Source organism: Mus pahari, chromosome 23 (genome assembly GCF_900095145.1).
Source record: "Mus pahari chromosome 23, PAHARI_EIJ_v1.1, whole genome shotgun sequence".
Lineage (NCBI taxonomy): Eukaryota > Metazoa > Chordata > Mammalia > Rodentia > Muridae > Mus > Mus pahari.
Window position 1 is genome coordinate 10,927,780 of NC_034612.1, and position 18,812 is coordinate 10,946,591.

Below are 18,812 nucleotides of genomic sequence, written 5' to 3' on the forward strand. Positions count from 1 at the left end.
GGAAACAGCTGCTGCCACATCTGTCCTTGAAAGTGGAAGGTCGCTGCCACCAAAGCTCGCGGCAGGGGGGTCTAGACAACAGGAGATGGGTGACCCTACTGAAAGTGCCACCCGTGTGTGTCCCTGAAACACACAGAGGACACCTCACCTTGGCCCAACCCACCTGCATTCGTGTCATGCACACAATCGTCACATGACTGCCAGATGCCTCTATTAATACTCGATGACTCCCCCAAGGTATGGGATGATGAAAGTGCAATCGAGGTGCTAGGGTCCCTCCCTCCCTCCCTCCCTTCCTCCCTCCCTCCCTTCCCGGGGTGCCCGCACCACAGATGTCTAGAGGGCATCTTTGTAGATAAGTGGGGCGATTTTAATGTAGGTACCAGAAAGGCTGAGCTGAGAGACACTTTCACCCATGATCTGCAAGGACCCTCTGCATGGACTTCACCCTAGCCATACCAAAGCAGATGCAGAGGGGTGTCGTGGTCACCACTGTCCTAAAAAGGCGAGTCATCTGCCCCCTCAGCACCTCTGAAATTCTATGCTGCATATATATATATATGTATATATACATATATATATATATATACATATATATACATATATATATGTATATATATATACATATATATATGTATATATATATATGTATATATATATGTATATATATATGTATATATATATATATGTATATATATATACTTTCCAACCAGATCTGTCTCTCTCATAGGATGCCCAGTCCTTACCTGACCTCCCACTTACACCCCTCTTCCTCTGGAAAGCTCCCCCATCATGGTCTCCAAGTCTGGACTACATAATATTCTTCAGGGTCCCACAACTGTATGTTCCTTATATGGGAGAGTGTATTCATTGAATAGGGGTTGTTTGTAGACATCACTCATACTTGGGCTTTGCATACATCTCAGGTGCTTAACATGACAGTATACAGTAGGTACTTGGTAATTTTTTTTCTTGAGATGGGGGGGGGTCTCACTATGTAGTCCTGGCTGTCCTAGAACTCAATCTGTAGAGCAGGCTGGATTCGGACTCACAGAGATCCACCTGCACCTGCTTCCTGAGTACTGGGATTAAAGGTGTATGCCAACACCGCTTGACAGAATTCTTCAACAAAGGAAGGGAAGAAGGAAGGAATGGGAGGGGAAGAGAAAAGAAAGAGAAGGAGGGAGAGAGGGAGGGAGAGATAGGAGAGATGGAAGGGCAAGAAGAGAGAATGAACTCTCTCCGTTCCGACCTTTGTTACCAGGAAGCTTCTATGAGCTTTGAGAAGCTGTAGAGTCATGACTGCGTGATGTCCAACCTGTGCTTTGTTTGTTTGTTTGTTTTGTTTGTCTTTAAATTGCTTAAGGGGCTGGAGAGATGACTTAGCTCTGACTGTTTGTGTAAAAACCAAGATTCAGTTCCCAGCACCCAAATCGCTGTTCACCACCACCACCCCCCATACCTCCAGTTTCAGGGGATCTAGCACCCTCTCCTCTGATCTTTCTATGTTCCTATATACACACGATGCACAGTCTTGTAATAAAGAGATATCAAATTGTTAATTAGCATGCAAAGCAATGGGTTTCACTGCAGTGTTCCCATGTGATTATAACTTCACTGTCTTGACTCCCTTCCTGGCTGCCCTGCCTATGCCATCTTTCCTCCCGCGGATCCCTTTCTCTTCCCAAACAGCCCTCCCTTCTTCTATCACAGCGTGTGTCCTCCATCAGCCTCCCTTCCTCCCTGTTCATCCTTGAACATTCTCCCCTCCATCCCACCTCCGTGGTTCCCATCCATTCTGTAGCACACATGCCTATACACTTCAGTCTAGATTCCACGTGTGAGAGGTGACATGCACCATCGGTCCCCCTCGGCCCGGAAATCTCACCCATCATTAATCTGGCAGCTAAGGAGACCAGCCAACTAAGGAGACCACTTAGTGCCTACATGTTCCCATTGGGCATGTGGATAAACTGGGGCCCAGAGCAAAGCGAGAAGGATGGGGTCTCTTTGGTAGGTGTTATCTGTGCCCCGTAATTACTCAGAGGATCCCAAGGGTATGATTATTTGAGAAGGAAAAGGCTGAATGACAGAAATACTCCAGCCTGTTTGCTCCCCACTACAGCCACAACAGGAAGTCTAGGTGATGACTGACACCTCCATCTAACCACTGATGCTTTACGATTTACATGTGGACACCTCCCACATACACACTGGATAATGAAAGACAGGCAGAGGATACATAAGGTCACAGTGATGGTAAGACTTAGCATCCTACCATTTAAGGGTGACAATGACGTACTACAGTGTCTGCAAGCGTCTGTCACTGAGGGTGGAGCTGCCTGGCATCCTTAGCACAAGAATCTAATTCAGTGCACACATGCAATGATTGAAGCCAGACTCTGGGAGCTGAGGGCGCAGTGCGCAGGAGTCAGGGTGACCTCCAAAAGAAGTCAACTGGGAGGTGTGGCCTAGACCACCCAATAGCACTGCCCCAATTGCTACAGCTTTTGGCCAGAGGTATGGTTCTAGCAAAACTGTAGGGTCAGACACAGGGCTGCCACCCAAGGTCCCAAACACTACCCAGAATCGACTGTGGGCTTGCCTCAGGAACACATTCCATCTTCTACCAAGATGGGAATTTCTTCCCTAGAAAAACACACACACTTTTTTTGCATATATATGTAAAATTGGCTCATCCTCTTCCTTACCAGCTCATCACATTAATCAGGAAAAGCATCAAAATTCAACTGCTAAGAAAACGGAAATGGTGTGAAATACTTACTGCTCCTTGTCACTGGGGCATGCCAAGCAAGGGGAGAGAGAAAGAAAAAAATAAGAGACGTTAGCTAAGAATCCTCAGGACCGCTGCAGTTAATAGTGTGTACTTTAAAGGGCAGCGTTCCCTTCCCAGCATCCCTGTCAGCCTGATCACAGCAGCCTATAGCTCCAGCTCCAGGAGAAGTGCTGCCCTCTTCTGGCCACTATGGGTACTCCACTCACACATGCATATACATACAGAAACATACACACATAATTAAAAAATAAATCTTTTTTTTTTAAAATCCTCCAGTCACACCAGCGTCATTCAGATACAATGTCATCATTTTGATTCTGATAACCTTTCAGTTTTCTCTGCCTCTGCTCCCCCCCCCCGCTCTCTCTCTCTCTTTATGGTCATTTCATTCATCTGCTTTGAGCCAAGGTCTCAAATGTACCTCAGATGGCCTTAAATTCACAGAAAACCCCCTGCCTCAGCTTCCCAGGTGCTGGGATTACAGAGGTGCTCCTCCATACATTGGATTTATTTAATGTCACATCTAAACCACGGCCACCTTGGGTAGGGCTACAAGATAGCATCTGGAAGTAGAGGCCAAGTAGGGCAATTCACAAGCCTACACGAAGTTCGTGTGAATACACATAGCGTACAAAGATGTCTTGAACCCCTAATCTTTCTGCCTCTACCTGCTCAATGCTGGGGTCACAGGTGTGCACACACCATATTTATTCAGCTCTGGGAATTGAACCCAGGGTCTTGTGTGTGCTGGGCAAGCACTCTACCAACTGAGCCACATGCCGGACCAGTTTATATATGTAACTAATGTTTCTATGTAACACTAAAGAAAGTCATTCAACGAAAGTCTGATTTTCCTCAACTTGGGCTGTGTGTACACAGAAGCACATATTTCAGACAGGGTGGATCCTACTGAGAATACCTGAACAGCAGACTATGTACTGTCCTGTGTTGAGGTGAAAGCCTGTCTATTTTAGAAAGGATACCCACTTTTTGCAACCACAGGCAGGTGGCAACCTGTCTTTGTACCCCGGTTTCCACTTCACATCCCTGGCACTGTCTGCTAGGCCAGCTGTCTAGAGGCACCAGCATCTCTCTGAGCATCCTCAGTGTGCTCCAGCTCTGGCAGGAACAAGTGCGCGCATTCTTTCCCACAATGCACTGGGGCCCGCAGACAGGATGACTAGGTTCCAGGATGCTGCTGAACTAGAAGGGGTTTCAGAACACTGCAAAAGCAGGCATGCTTCTTTGGTTAGGCAACAGGCGATGAACAGTCAGTTCTCCCTCACCCAGAGGAAAGTGTGAACAGTCATGTTCCTCCTGCGTCGAGCTGTGGTGCAAAGCTCAACGGTGTGTGCTATGGCCGCAGTTCAGCCATTATTGAATAATGGCTGGAGGAAATGGGGCAGCCAGCAGCGGGTCTGTTCGGAGCACCAAGATGCATCATGGGAGTACAGGGGCGGTTAATGAAGCCACGTCTAGACTTCTAGAGTAATTCTGATTTAATTGCCAGGCAAATTGTTTGGCTGCCTATCAACGAAAGTAAATTCTGATAGATGGGATTTTAATTAACTAGTGCTTCTTAAATAAAATAAATAGTTTGCCCTGTCCACCCTCTGGCCAACTATTTATCTCACAGAGACACACTTTTTTTGGAGAGTGGAATATTATCTATATAGTAAGTTTATCCAAGATGATATGTGTGTGTGTGGGGGGGGTGATGCTTCAGAAGGTATCCTGCTGAGGGGGTCACTCAAGATTTCTGTAGTGTCCATGAGAGGATACAACTCAGGGGAAGGCTGTGGTAGACCCAGGGAACAGTTAGAGGACTTTACATTTCTTTATTATTATTTTCATTTTATATGTGTAGGTATTTTGCCTGCATGTGTGTATGTGCACCACATGAATGCCTGGTGTATGGGTTGCCCAGAAGAAACTACCTGGGCTCTCCTGGAAATAGAGTTACAAATGGCTGTGAGTCGCCACATGGGTGCTGGGAATATAACCCAGGTCCCAGATGTAGGAATTTTGTTTCGGAACATCTGAGTGGATCAAAAAACTCTTCCCAGGATTTAACTAAGTCTTAAACAAACCAATTAAAGCCATTTAAGAGAAAAATGAGGTCTCGTGTCGCCTACCTGGCTCCAGACTCTACCAGTAGCTGAGGATGAACTGAATTTATGATTCTCCTGCCTCTACCTCTCAAGTGCTAGGATTATAGCAATTTAGGCACAAGGGCCTCATGCTTGGTGGGCTACATCTAACACCTGAGCCCTGCTTTCAATGGTAGCTCAAGGATCGTTAGAAAGAACAGGATTTTTCTTCAACTAATTCATTTCAAAACAAACAGACAACATAGATTTCAACACAATGTAAAATGTTTTCCCTCCTGAAGAGTTTGTTATGAGAAAAGAAAACCTGACTCACAGACTGGGGGAAATTATAAAATTCTGGAACTATTCTGGGATTTAACCCGAATAGCAAGTTTAATGGAAAGAAGAAGTGGCCTGCTATTAAAAAAACACACACACACACAAAGATGGGGTGGAAAGATCTGTGGTTAGGAGCCTCCAGCTACTCAAGAGCAGGGGACCAGGGTTCAGTTCCCAGAACTGACATGGAAAGTCATAAATATCTGGAACTCCAAATCCAGGGTGCTCTTGCACCCTCTTCTGTCCTCTATGGGTACTGCATCCATGTGTATGCAGCCACCACACACCCACACAGATGCACACAGTTCAACGAGGGCTACAAAGTGAGACCTTGTCTAAGAATAATATTAATTACAAATGTTTATATTTATTGTTATTATGAATGTTGTTACTGCGGGGGACAATCTGTTGGACAGTAAACAGCAGACTTGGATGGTCAAGGCCTTCAGTTAGTTGTGTATAACAAATGTTTAGCAATACTCTCAGTCATCGTCGTAACTAACTAGAATGTCAACATGAACCACATTCAGAGCTGGGGACATGCTAAGACATCCCTCCATGTAGTGTTCACGGTACCCAGGGATAATAAGTCAATGGCAGAGAGAGTATCAACCTGTCATAATGTCATTTAAACATGATTGATTTTAAATACTCATCATCATATGTGTAATAAAGTACGATTGTAAATTCACATCAATTAATTTTTTATTATGGCCATGGTCAGTAACTGGCTTGCAAAGGTCCTGAAATTGTACATAGATTACGAAGAAGTGCCGAGGGAGAACAGCACACCCCCGAATCAGAAGGGATCACTTGAGGCCAAAGACATAAAACCTAGACTCAAAGCTCATCAAAGACATGGGCCTTATCATAACACACCTAAAACATCAGCACTGAAGAAGCTGAGGCAGGAGAATTGAGAGTTCAAGGCCAGCCTGGGCCAGGTAGTGAGATGCTGTCTCAAAACTAAAACAAGCAGACAAAAATTGATCAGAGAACAGGAGACTTAAAGAACCAGGAAAATACTAAAAATAATGGAAAGAAATCATCAGAAGCGAAGTAACTTAAAGTCCTAAAAATGTAACAGAGTGGTTTAAAGAAGTAGTGTGCCTTAAAATATCTCAAGCTGGGAATCTTAGGGAGGGGGAGACAGAGAGCAAGGCACAACACTTACATTGTTTCATCTAATTATCTGTTTTTGCTAGAGTCTCCTTCAACTTGCAACATTGTTTCTTTTAATTGTCTGGTTTTGCTACAATCTAGAGTAGGTAATCCCTTTGGTGTTTCTTTTAGTTCTCTATTTTTCCTGCAGCCTATAGCCAGGTGTAACAGTTTCTTTTGAAAATGGTCTCTCTCAACAGCCCACTTTTGCTACAGTATAAGGGAGATGATAATTACATTGTTTCAAAAAGAATAAATATGATTTATTTTTATAATTACCTATAGCTTTCCTGGAAAGTGTGTAAATCTACTGCATCCTCTAGTGAAAGACAATTTCCTCTTTAATAAAAGTGGGTGAGCTATTAGTAAATCAAGTTTTTTAAAAAAGAGACAGCAATGGGGGCATTGTATAAATAAGGGGGGGAAAATGTGATGGTATGGCCATATGACCAAGAACAGTCAATAAGAAGTGACCTTAAGGGGCTGGAGTGATGGCTCAGTGGTCCTGAGTTCAGTTCCCAGAAACCACAGGGTGGCTCACAACCATCTGTAATGAGGATCTGATGCCCTCTTCTGGTGTGTCTGAAGACAGTGACATTGTACTCACATACATAAAATAAATAAATAAATCTTTATTTTTTTTTTAAGTGACCTTAATTGAAAATCTCTTCTGCATTATTTTTTAAATTCTTTTTCTGGGGTGTGAGATTGTAGATATTTTGAGATTTTGAGATTTCTTTTCGTTTTGGTTTGGATTTTTTTTGTTTTTTGTTTTGTTGGTTTGTTTGAGGCAGGGTTTCTCTGTGTAGCCCTGGCTGTTCTGGAACTCACTCTGTAGACCAGGCTGGCCTCAAACTCAGAAATCCGCCTGCCTCTGCCTCCCAAGTGCTGGTTGAGATTGTATTTTAACTACATTTCTCCATTACCTTTCCTCCCTCCAAATTCTCCTGCTTTCCTTTAAATTCATGACCTCTTTTTTTTCATCAATTGTTATTGCTTGTGCACACACACATGCATGCATATATATATATATATATATATATATATATATATATATATATATATATACACACACACACACACACATACATATACACTTTTCCCTGGGGAGAACCACCTCCCCCAACTCCTGGGTATCTTCAGTTGCCTGCAGTTCTTCGTATAAGGTTGAGACCTCGTGGAGTTTTTCTCTGTTTAGCTTGGCATGTTCAGAAAATTACAGCCCATCAAAATGAGGCATTATGGAGCCCAGTGCACATGGATACATCTACAAAACATTCCCATACCCCAGACTCAGGGAACATTTCAGAAGAGAGGCCAGAAAGGCTGTAAAAGCCAGAGGAGCAGACAGCTTTCTGTGAGACTGTGTCTCCTAGTGATGTCACAAACTACACCCAGAAGGACTCACCAACATGGCTGCATCAACAAGAGCGGAACAAGGGTGATATGAATGAACACGCCAAACTGGATGGAGGCAAAAACCTACTGAGCAAGAGGGGAACCATGCCTGGTGCTGGAAACCTAGCCAACTACTCAGTACTCATGAGATTGCCATTACTAGGGAGAATCTACGGCCATTAGTTTGCTAAGCCAGCAGAATCCCTAGCAACAATCTATAAACATTAGTCCTTCTGCCTCCAGGTAAGGGTTGTCCTCACCCCTCATCAAGGAAGCTTCTCTTTGCAGCAGATTGAGACCATTAGAGAAAACCCTTCTGCATTCTTTGGGCTGGGTGGGTAACATAGACACCCACAGTAGGTTCCCTATTAGAGACACAATAGGGAATGGTGGAGAGTATGGAAAATTGAGATGCTTATGCCATAAAACCCACCAGGGGGATGGGAGGCTAGGGAGCTGGCCCCACAGGTTAACTATTTCTCACACAAGTGTGAGGCTTGCAGTTTAGATCCAGAAAGCCAGGCGTGGAAGATGCCTGTAATCTCAGCACTTGGGGGCCAGAGATGGGCTTCCAGAACAAGCTACCAGCAAGAACCAGTGAGCACTGGGTTCAGTAAGAGACCCTGCCTCGATCAGAGTTGGGAATGATCAAGGAAGATATCCAAAGTCAACTTTGAGCCTCACGTGCATGCATATACACATACGCATGCATACCCATGCACCCATGCATGCAACACACACACACACACACACACACATACACACGCACACTCACACGCACACCTAGCCCAGGGAAGGGACCCAACCCATGACTCTCCTTCTCTCAAGTGTTGCCCACTTGTTACACTCTGGATTGCCCACTAGCTCCAAAGAGCTACTCCCAGGGCCGCCCCGGACTTACTTTGACTGCAGAGGGCCATCACCAGGGTACATCCATCGGTTTACCACAGTGTCAGTCATGGTGGAAGGCTGGCACACCTGGAAAACAGCCACCCAAGACAGTTACCCAATCATCTGGCAACTCTTATCTCATGAGCCCCAACTCTAGGCCACACATGTGGGAACACAGAAGAGGAAGGGATCTCGACCCAGCATCTCCACTGTCTATGTGGAGAACCTTGCACACCTAAGGGGCAGTGTCCCCAGGTGATTACAGCCACCTAGTGGAGAGAGATGGAGCAGTGTGCTTTCTGTCCATTGCTGATATGTGTCCCCATAATGGTGCTGTGGGAGGAAGTATTATAGACTTTAAGGACGCGGTGTGATCCTCGAGAACTTGTCCTTGAAGAAGAATGAGGGACCTCGGTTCTGTGATCTCTGTTTCGTGGCTATGGTGTGAGTGAGTGGTTTGCTCTGGCATTAGGATGTGCCAGCCATGCCAAAGGGCACTGCGGATGGGGGCATCCAGTCTTTGACATGCATCTCCAGACTCATGAACACAAATTGACCTTTCTTTGCTTCACACGTAGCTGGTGATGTGACCTTTTGTTACGTGACTCAAGCCTCTCTGGGTCTGCTCTGTCCAGGATCAGTTTACCCTCTGCACATTATCAGGATGTTGAAAAACACATGTCACAATTTGTCAAAGACCTCCACAGTCAGAAGCAGGGATACCACTGGCACCTCCAGGGAACAGTGAAAACTCCCTTCTCCACAGGAATCTAACATTCATAGCAACACAAAATGAAAGTGACTCCAAGTTCACCACCCCATGGGCAGCCATTTGTCCTCGGTAATGACCTGATTTGCACTGTCTGGCCTCCAAAATGACATATGCTTGCTCATCCTGGGTGGCCCTTGAGGGCGCTGTGCTAAAAGAAAGAAGCCACCTTTCAACTCTCCGCCTCTGTCAGTCTCTGCCCAAATGCCACCTCTCCCAAGAGGGAGCCTCCACTAGCCACACTAAGCCCCTCCCCTAGCCCTCTTTATTCGGTTAGCGTGGCATGTGATTTGTCTGCTTGTTGTCTCTGCACCTAGTCAGTAAGAGCTATGAGTTCCAGGATCAGGGATGGGTTTGTTCAAGTGTAGCTCCTCGGTGTACAAGGGGCCAGCTTTATAGACCTATGAGGCAAGCATCTGACTGGACTGTATATGGAAGGATCTCATGCCCCCACACGAACATCTGCAGGTGACACAGACACCGTACGCTCAAAGCTCCGTGCTCACTGTCTTGGAATTTTTCATAAGTTTTGAATAAGGGATCCAGAAACTCTTACTTTGCAATCAGCATTGCATGTGGTATATAGTTGGTGCTCAATAAGTGCTCATAGAGATCACAGAGGTTGGTGAGCCCACAGAGGTGCGAAACATCAGAGCCAGCCTGCTGTCATATCCTTGTGGACTATGCTAATCTACATAGCCCGACTGCCACTGTTCAAATCCCAGAACATCCCACTGTGGGGCTCCTCTGCCCTGTGTCCCTACATCTCCCAGTCAGCACCCATTGCTAAGGACCAGTGAGTCCCCCACCCCCAGAATCTTCTTGGTCTTCTGTGGCTTGAAGATAAGTAGAAAAAAAAAATACTTCAAAGCTCGTTTAAGTTAAGAGCCACAGTAGTATCCAAAGCGACTCGGTGGGGCTGGGCTGGCAGGGACATCACACGCTACTTTGGAGAGTTTCAGGCATCTGTGCCACCTGCAGGTGTTCGTGTAGAGTTCAAAACTGATGCCAACTTCTGTGTCCCAGAGTGTCTGTGCATGTCTGTGTCTGTGTGTGTCTGTTTTGTGTGTATGTGTGTGTGTGTGCGCGAGTGTAGGCACGTGTTCATCTAAGTCAGAGGTAAACTTTAGATACCAATTCTCAGGAGCTGCCTTCTGGTCTTTTATTGGCATGGAACTTGCCAATTTAGCTAGGCTGGCTGGTTAGCAAGCCCCAGGGATCTGCCCGCCACCCTCTCTCCACCGCTCTAGTTAAGGACTGTCTTTTTACATGACTCTGGGGGGTCAAACACAGGCACTCGTGCTGTGTGGCAACTACTTCACTAACTGAGCCATCTTCCCAGTCTGTATACACCTCTTATGTAGTATTTTGTGGGGGAAGAGCACCCCTGCTTTCCTTCCAGATGGCTCCTTTCTCAGAATCCACCAGTAAGGCTCAGATGGGGTTCACCTAGTTCTCTAAGGCCCACTTCTGGTCAGTCAGCGGGTGGTACCTGTCCCCGGTCTGTGATTGGCTCAGAATCAGCACGTGACCTAAGCTGAGCCAATGGAAGCTCTGCTGGAATTCTGTGGGTGGTGCTGGCATGGACAGCTTCTGCCTCACATGGGAAGCCTACTGCTTGGGGTTAGAGGAACATTCCAGGGGAACGGTGAACAGGTATGATGGGTGGTGCTGGATCCAGCCATGCCTGAACCAATATTTGCCATTTTGGCTACCCTAAGCTAATGACATCGAACTCCCACATTTGCCTCTTTAGGGTCCTATGTCACCTGGAGCAAACGGGGATCCCAAAGGCAAACAGAACTGAGGGGGACACTAGTCCTCACCCAGACCACAGTAAGTCCTCTGCCTGCCCACTAGGCTCTTCCATCAGATGCATCCTCCCCGAAGCCTTTAGGGACCCTGCACTGGCAATTAAAATTCAGCGACAATAAACAACACTAATTAAAAGCAAAACTAAGCACTTAATAAGACAAATGAGGTAGCGGTATTAAAAGTCAGGATGAACAAGCTGGCATTAATTAAAACCAAAGACAAATGTCTTCCCCCTTTTAAAACCTCTGTGCGTGTGCGTGTGCGTGTGCGTGTGCGTGTGTGTGTGTGTGTTTCTTAAAAAAAGGTTTGAATTATGCTGATATTCTAAATGATTTGGGCAGCCATGCTAGCACTGATGCGTGAGGGTAAGTGTGGGGTGTCCCCAGAAAGTGATGGCTTGGTCTTGAAGTGGAAAAATGGAATATGCACCTCATAATGGAGGAAGGGAAGAAGAATGGGGAGGGGGGAACTATGGCTCGGTGTCATAGGAGATGGGGATGTTGGGCAATGAGAGGTTTGGTGAATGTGGATCCTGGGGTGGGAAGAAGACAAGGTTGAAATTGTTCTGCCGCTTCTGAGTGAGGTCCCCTTGGGCACACTCCCAATCGCCTATACCCCTATTTCCTTATGTGAAAGCTAAGAAGAAGAAAAAAAAAGTAAGACCCATCTCAACATGCAACCACCACAGTTAAGGGAGATAACATACACGAGATCAAGACAGGGCATCCAACAGGGGCCAGAGGATGACCTCGCTGTATCTCATGAACGCTGACACCCATCTTATTTTTTCCTGTGTGTGTGTATGTGGTGTGCACCTGTATTTCTGTGTGTTTACGTGGGGCGGGGGGGACACGCATGTGTGAGTGGGTGTGCACTCGTGCCTACGGAAGCCCAAAGTTGACGACAGGTATCTTGGCTTTAATTGTGGAGGTGAGGTCTCTCCTGGAACCCAGAGCTTGCTGATTCTGGATAGTCTCACTAGCCAGCTTGCCCTCGGGGATGCAGGCAGCCACCCTATCTGCCCACACTAAATGTGGGTTCTGGGGATGTGATATCTGGTCCTCACCCTTGCACGGCAAGCTTTTTCCTTGCTGGGTCCTCTCCCTGGCGCTGCCTTGTATTTAAGATAGCATCTCTTACTGGCCTTGAGCTCGGCAAGTAGGTAAGATGCCTTGCAGGCCACGGAGCTGCTTGGTTCCTCCTCCTCCTCCTCCCTGGTGTTAAGTACCAGCCTGCGCCCCCTTCCCTGGGAAACTGAAGCCCAGACTGGTGAGGCCACTCATCCCAAGACACACAGCCAGCACTGGGAACAAACAGGGTGTGTATCCGAAATGAGACCACTCTCCCGTGTGCATGGCTTACTGATGGCAGGGCAGAGGAGCAAAGGCAGAAACTATGACAGCCTCATTCTCTATCCCCTTCTGGAGCATGGTGTCCCTTGAGGTTCTGAGTCCACACGCCTGAACACAGCAGGTACAAGAAGCACTACCAAGACTTCAGCCGCCCTGACAGGGCAGCCCACTTCCAGGTTACTCAGTCAGGCAGGATTTAGCCTCCCCCTGTGGTGAAGATCAGGCTTGATTGCTTCGTTCACGCGTGCGCTCACCAACGTCCTCCCAAACAGAGCCATGATTAGATTGTGTCTGTGTATCAGTACAAGGCATTTAGCCTAATGGCCTCTGTCTGCTCTAAAAGGACTGGGCAGGCGCTGGCTAACCTGAAACCCTGACGACAGTGCATTATGAGAGACCACAAGCCCTCTGTCCTCTGCCCCGGGCATGGAATGCTGAGTGGAGAGGGGCATCCGTCGCCTCACACCCACCAGCAATCCCCATCTCCTCCCAGAGGGAGAATTTTGATCAACATTAGATCTCTCCCTCTTATCAATGAGCTTTGTCACCCTGAAGCATTATTTTCTATTGAAGAAAAGAATAAACATATTCGATTCAGCTATTAACTCGCTGAAGGCAGAAACAGCCACACAGCGGCAGCATGGGGAGAGGACCTTTAGAAGCACAGCTTGCTGGGTATGCTCCGTTTTGTCCACCAGAGTGCCGCCATCCACCCTGCTGGGGGCTCAGAGACCACTGTGGCGGCTGCATCCACCGCACCCTTGACCTAGGTTCCTGGTTGAGTACCAACAGGAGACACTAGCAGCGACTGGAGAGAAGAGCCAGAGGAGAAAATGCAGGAGGCAGATGCTGAGGCGTCCCCTGCATCTCCCTGCTGGGTACCATGGTTTGGCAGCATAAAGGAAGGATACAGACAGCAAAGTCAGGTTGTTCTAAACCCAAATGATACCGTCTCTCACAAGCCTTGGCACAATAATGGCAGACAGTAGGGGAGTCATGGAGACAGTAGGGACATGGAGAAGTGATGAGCTCCCAGTCACGGGAGGCAATCAAGCACAAGGTGCAAAGCCTGTTGTTGGGTGGCGATCAGGGTAAAGTGCTTTTTTTTTGTTTTTGTTTTTGTTTTTGTTTTTTTTTGAGATATCCCTTCTGGGTGTGTGGGAGAGAATGGCTGGGATTTAAAGATATCTGTCCACTGTGCATGGACCTATTCTGATTCTCCTATCCCTAGGCAGAGTCAGTTCCTAATAGAAAGCCCAAAGTGCAAATCCCAACCTAAGAAACGCTTAATGTCCCTTCACCCCCACAAAGAGGACATCAGCTCCCAGGAAGGGTTCTCATTTGCCCGTGACAAACCCCTGGGGTGGGACACGGCCAAGCCCCGAGTCACACCTGTATCGTCACCATGGCCACAGCTGCGCACACTCCAAGCACACACCCCATCCCGGTCACACATCCACTGATGTCCCACAGGCACATTCTAGTCCTTTCTGGATCCCCCGTGGCATCCAGCTCAGAAGTTCTGGCCCCGGGAGGCCCAATTCCCACCTCACAGGATCCCAGTCAGGGCCACTGGGACAGGTATGGATTCTAATAGATCCAAGCTATTCAGAGCTTCTCTGAGCCCCCACAAGTAACAGATGGCAAAGATCTGCCCCATGCTTGTATCCCCTCACCCAGGTACCTAGGGTGGATAGGTGGGTGGGGGGATGACAGAAAAATGAAACCTCCTAAGATGTGGATAAACCACTTATGAGCAATGGGCTCTCCCTCTCCTTTCTTGACCCCAGTGGCCGCCATGGAAACAACCAATGCTAGCGCTAGAGAGATGGCTCAGCAATTAGGAGCACAGGCTGCTCTTACAGTGGACCTGAGTTCAATTCCCAGCAACCACAATGTGTAGCCTACAACCATCAGTAACTTTTTTTTTTTTTTTTTTTTTTGGTTTTTTTCAAGACAGGGTTTCTCTGCATAGCCCTGGCTGTCCTGGAACTCACTTTGTAGACCAGGCTGGCCTCGAACTCAGAAATCTGCCTGCCTCTGCCTCCCGAGTGCTGGGATTAAAGGCATGTGCCACCACGCCCAGCTTAGTAACTCTTGCTCGGCGGACCTGATGCCCTCTTCTGGCCTTTGCAGGCATCTGCATGCACATGTGCACAGACCCATCCAGACACACACACATGCTCACACACACACACACACACACTCATACACACTCTCATTCTCAGACACATATACACAGCCTCACACCCATCTACAGGCATGCACACACACACACACGAATATGCCCCCACAATTATACACTCTCAGACACTTATACATTCTCAGACACTCTCACACTCACATGCTTGTACACTCAATCACACATACTCACATACACTGATCTTTAGAATTGAATCAGCTTTCCCCCAAGATTTCCCCCAAGCTTTCCCCCAAGATCAGAGCCTAAGCAATAGGCCTGGGCTGAGTCTATGTGCCTCTAAGTCCCCTGAGTCTCTTCCTTTTGCACCTTCTCTTTCAATGAGCCCAAGAAATGAGGACACCTGCCCCCCAAAACAAAATGGAGGGGAGGAGAAGGGAGGAAAGGAGGGAAGAGAAGGGAGGGGGAGGGGAGAGGAAAGACAGCTGCAGTCTCTAATTTACCGCCACACCCCTGGATGGTTTTTCTTAAACCCATTTACACGTCAGACCCTTTGCAAGACTCACTTCACATCACACAGTGGGGATGACCTCTTCCCTCTGGGGCCCGCCCTGACTCATGAGACCACTGTCAGTAGCATATACTTTCCATGAGCATAGTCCCGCCTGGCGCTACAGGCCTTTGGTTCTAGGACTCTCTGTTAGTGCAAAGCCAGCCTGGTCTATATATCAAGTTCTCGCATCTCCGTGCTTTACACTGGTGGTCCTGTTGTTTGCAAATTGGCTCCTGAATGAAAAAGGACTTACAGAAAACAAGGTGCTAGATGAGCCTTGTTCAGGCACAGGGTTCAGCGCCACAGGTCATGAGTTCAATGACTTAATAATGTATATTAAATGAGATACATAAGGCAAGATTATGAGGGGCTGGAGAGATGGCTCGGCAGTTAAAAGCACTGACTGTCCTTGCAGAAGACCCAAGTACAGATCCCAGTACCCACACTGCGTCACACAACCGTGTATATGTTCAGTTCTAGAGGATCTGATGTCCTCTTCTGGGCCCCTAAGGCACTGTGTCCATGTGGTGCACATACATGCACACGGGCAAATGCTCACATATATAAAACAAAAATAAATACATCATATATATATATATATATATATATATATATATATATATATATGTATATAATATCTATGGCCTATTTATAAACCATGATGTACTCACAAATGATATTTAAAGACATGAGATGTAAACGTTTATGAAACATAGCTAGATTATAATCTAATGTGAGTATTATCATTATTCGATATATTTTTAATCACTTCATAAAACTTACTGGGGAAGTTCGTGGATGGGTGTGGAGCTTGGAGGACAACCTGTGGGAGCTGGCTCTCTCCCTCCACCATGTGGGTCCCTCTGAACAAACTGGGACTTTTTATGTGCAGAGTCATCTCCCAGGCTGGCCTGTAACATATTCAACCTAACAAGAATGATCAGCGCGTGCTCTTCGGTCTCACAGAGGGACACTAACGGAGCCGGCCTCTCTTATGTCTCACTTTCTGGGTGTGATGGAGGCAATGCGTTGAAGTGAGATCATTTAAGGGTTAACGTGCTGGGGAGGGAAGGGGAAGCCCTCACCTGGGTGATATTTCCTGGCCACCATGTCCTACAGCGGTGGCTCTCACCCTCCCTAATGCCTCGACCTTTAACACAGTTCCTCATGTTGCCGTGACCCTCGACAATAAAATTATTTCTCTGTTTTTTTTTGTTGTTGTTGTTGTTGGTTGGTTGGTTGGTTTTTCGAGACAAGGTTTCTCTGTGTAGCCCTGTTGTCCTGGAACTCACTCTGTAGACCAGGCTGGCCTCGAACTCGGAGATCCATACCTGCCTCTGTCTCTCAAGTGTTGGGATTAAAGGCGTGTGCTAACACTGCCTGGATCGTAAAGTTATTTCCTTGCTACTTCATAACTAAAGTTTTTTCCTACTGTTAGGAACTGTAATGTGAGCCAGGCATGGTGGCGCACGCCTTTAATCCCAGCACTCGGGAGGCAGAGGCAGGCGGATTTCTGAGTTTGAGGCCAGCCTGGTCTACAGAGTGAACTCCAGGACAGCCGGGGCTACATAGAGAAACCCTGTCTCGAAAAACCAAAAAAAAAAAAAAAAAAAAAAAGAATTATAATGTGAATATCTGATATGCAGGCTAAGTAGTGTACAATCCACTGGTTGAGAGCCACTGCCCTACAGGAAACTGAAGATGCAGGTTCACTGTATTAATCATGTGGAGATGGGAGGAGGGAAGCCTGCTGAAGTGAACCAGTGGGCTTGGAGATCCACCGCGGACTGACAACTTAGAGTTGTCTAGCCTGCAGCCACCCTGGGGCCTGATCAGATAACAGCTGAACTGGGCTGTGGATGGGTCCCCTTAATACAGCTCCAGATCCTGGTGTCTGTAGACACGCTCAGAAGTAAAAAAAAAAAAAAAAAAAAAAAGTTTGCAGGGAGCTGAGCGTGCATCAAAAGAAGCTCACCCCAAACTAAGCTGCTGGCACAGCTTCTGAGACAAAATAGGTCCTCAGGTGGGAAGGCATGGGGGTCCCCATCTTTCAGTGCTGAGGACCGTGAAGATTGAATCCTTTCAAGGCTGACTATGTCTTCCTTAATAAAGCAGTCCTCTTAGGCTGTTTCTGAGCTCTGCTCTGGTCTCCTGTGGCTGCGCGCTGCCACAAGAAACAAGATGGGGAAAATTCAAGTGGCCCTCGCAAGTCTTCCTTCCTCACTCAGTTCTTGCTCATCTTGGGGGAACACACCAAACCGAGCTCTTGTGACTAGGAATGAGAGGTAACAGGAGGAGGTGTGGCACCTCAAAACACAGGAGTGGGGGGGGGGTGAGGATGGATGTTCCTCCCAGGTCACCTTTCCTGTGCCTCTTGGGACATCCACAGCTGCTTCCCTTTTGCAGGAAACCCAGAGAGTGCAGAGCAGGTGTTTATTTGACACGAAATATCTACCACAAGCTGCTGCACCAGAGCCAGTCCCAGCTCAGTCTCTTGCTATCCTGAGATCTTGCACAGGTCCTCGAGCCCCTCTGTGCCTCTTTTTTTTTTTTTTTTTTTTTTTTTTAAAAAAAAAAATGGAGGTTATATCTGAACAGCTTCCCTGGGCTGAAGCTAGAATGGGGTGCAGAGGGCCTAGCAAATGGTGAGCCAGCCCACGAGAATCATCACTCGCTCCCTGCCAGCTCGCCTAAGAATAGCAGTGACTCTAGCATGAAGTTTCAGTGCTGAGCCCAGCCTGGCTACTGATTCCCTCCTCTGCTGTTGTTCACCATTTCATGGTGGCCTTCCCCCTCCCGGGACGGTCATCAGCACACTCGGGGACTCAGAAGGTTCTTCTGAGAACATCTTTGTGGTTCCCCCAAAAGGATATGAACAAGTACCTTAGGCAGGTATCACAAAATAACCAGGAATATCCAAAAGCTACTGTCCACCCCCAAGAAAGCTTCGTCCACTTCCCTTTGGCCACCTGGGCACCCCGGACAGATTCCCCCCACACACACACACAACGGTGTTTGTTCTAATGTTCCAAAGTGCTGCACAAACATGAAAGATTTGGGGCTCATTTTGTGGATCCCCAAGGTGAGGGGGGCCCTAAAGCCACATAGGTGGTGAAGAGAGTGTCATAGTCTAGCTGCACGCTAAAAATCACCTGGTGAACTTTAAACTGTCATGGCCAGTCCCCTGTAACATACAAACCTACCTATCACTGGGGGGTGCAACTCGGTTGGCCTAGGGCTCCCCTAGCATGAAAACATCTCGGCTCCACCCCCAGCACTGCATAGATGGAGGACGGTGGTCCACACCTGCAATGTCAGTATTCAGGAGGTAAAAGCAGGTCTCAAGGTCATCCTGGGTTACGCACAGCAAGTTCGAGGCCAGCCTGAGCTACTGGCACCAACGCCACCACCACCCCTCCCCCGGTGCCCACCACAAGCAATCCCCAATTAGAGGAAGAATCTAGAGACGCTTAGCGTGTGCAGCCCATGCTGAGAAACAGACTCTCG

General features: G+C 47.3%; 1 protein-coding gene across 3 annotated transcripts in view; it reads right to left on the reverse strand.

Annotated features, from left to right (window-relative positions):
* The window catches only part of Rph3a (rabphilin 3A), a 68,332-nt gene that overhangs the window by 36,144 nt on the left and 13,376 nt on the right, over positions 1-18,812 (reverse strand). For all 3 annotated transcript variants that reach the window (XM_029533898.1, XM_029533899.1, XM_029533897.1), the window contains exons 3-4: positions 8,687-8,763; positions 2,786-2,797 (exon numbers count right to left, since the gene is read on the reverse strand). In XM_029533898.1, coding sequence (XP_029389758.1) covers positions 2,786-2,797; positions 8,687-8,745 — 71 coding nt within the window. In that variant the 5' untranslated portion in view covers positions 8,746-8,763. The remainder of the gene's footprint in view (positions 1-2,785; positions 2,798-8,686; positions 8,764-18,812) is intronic.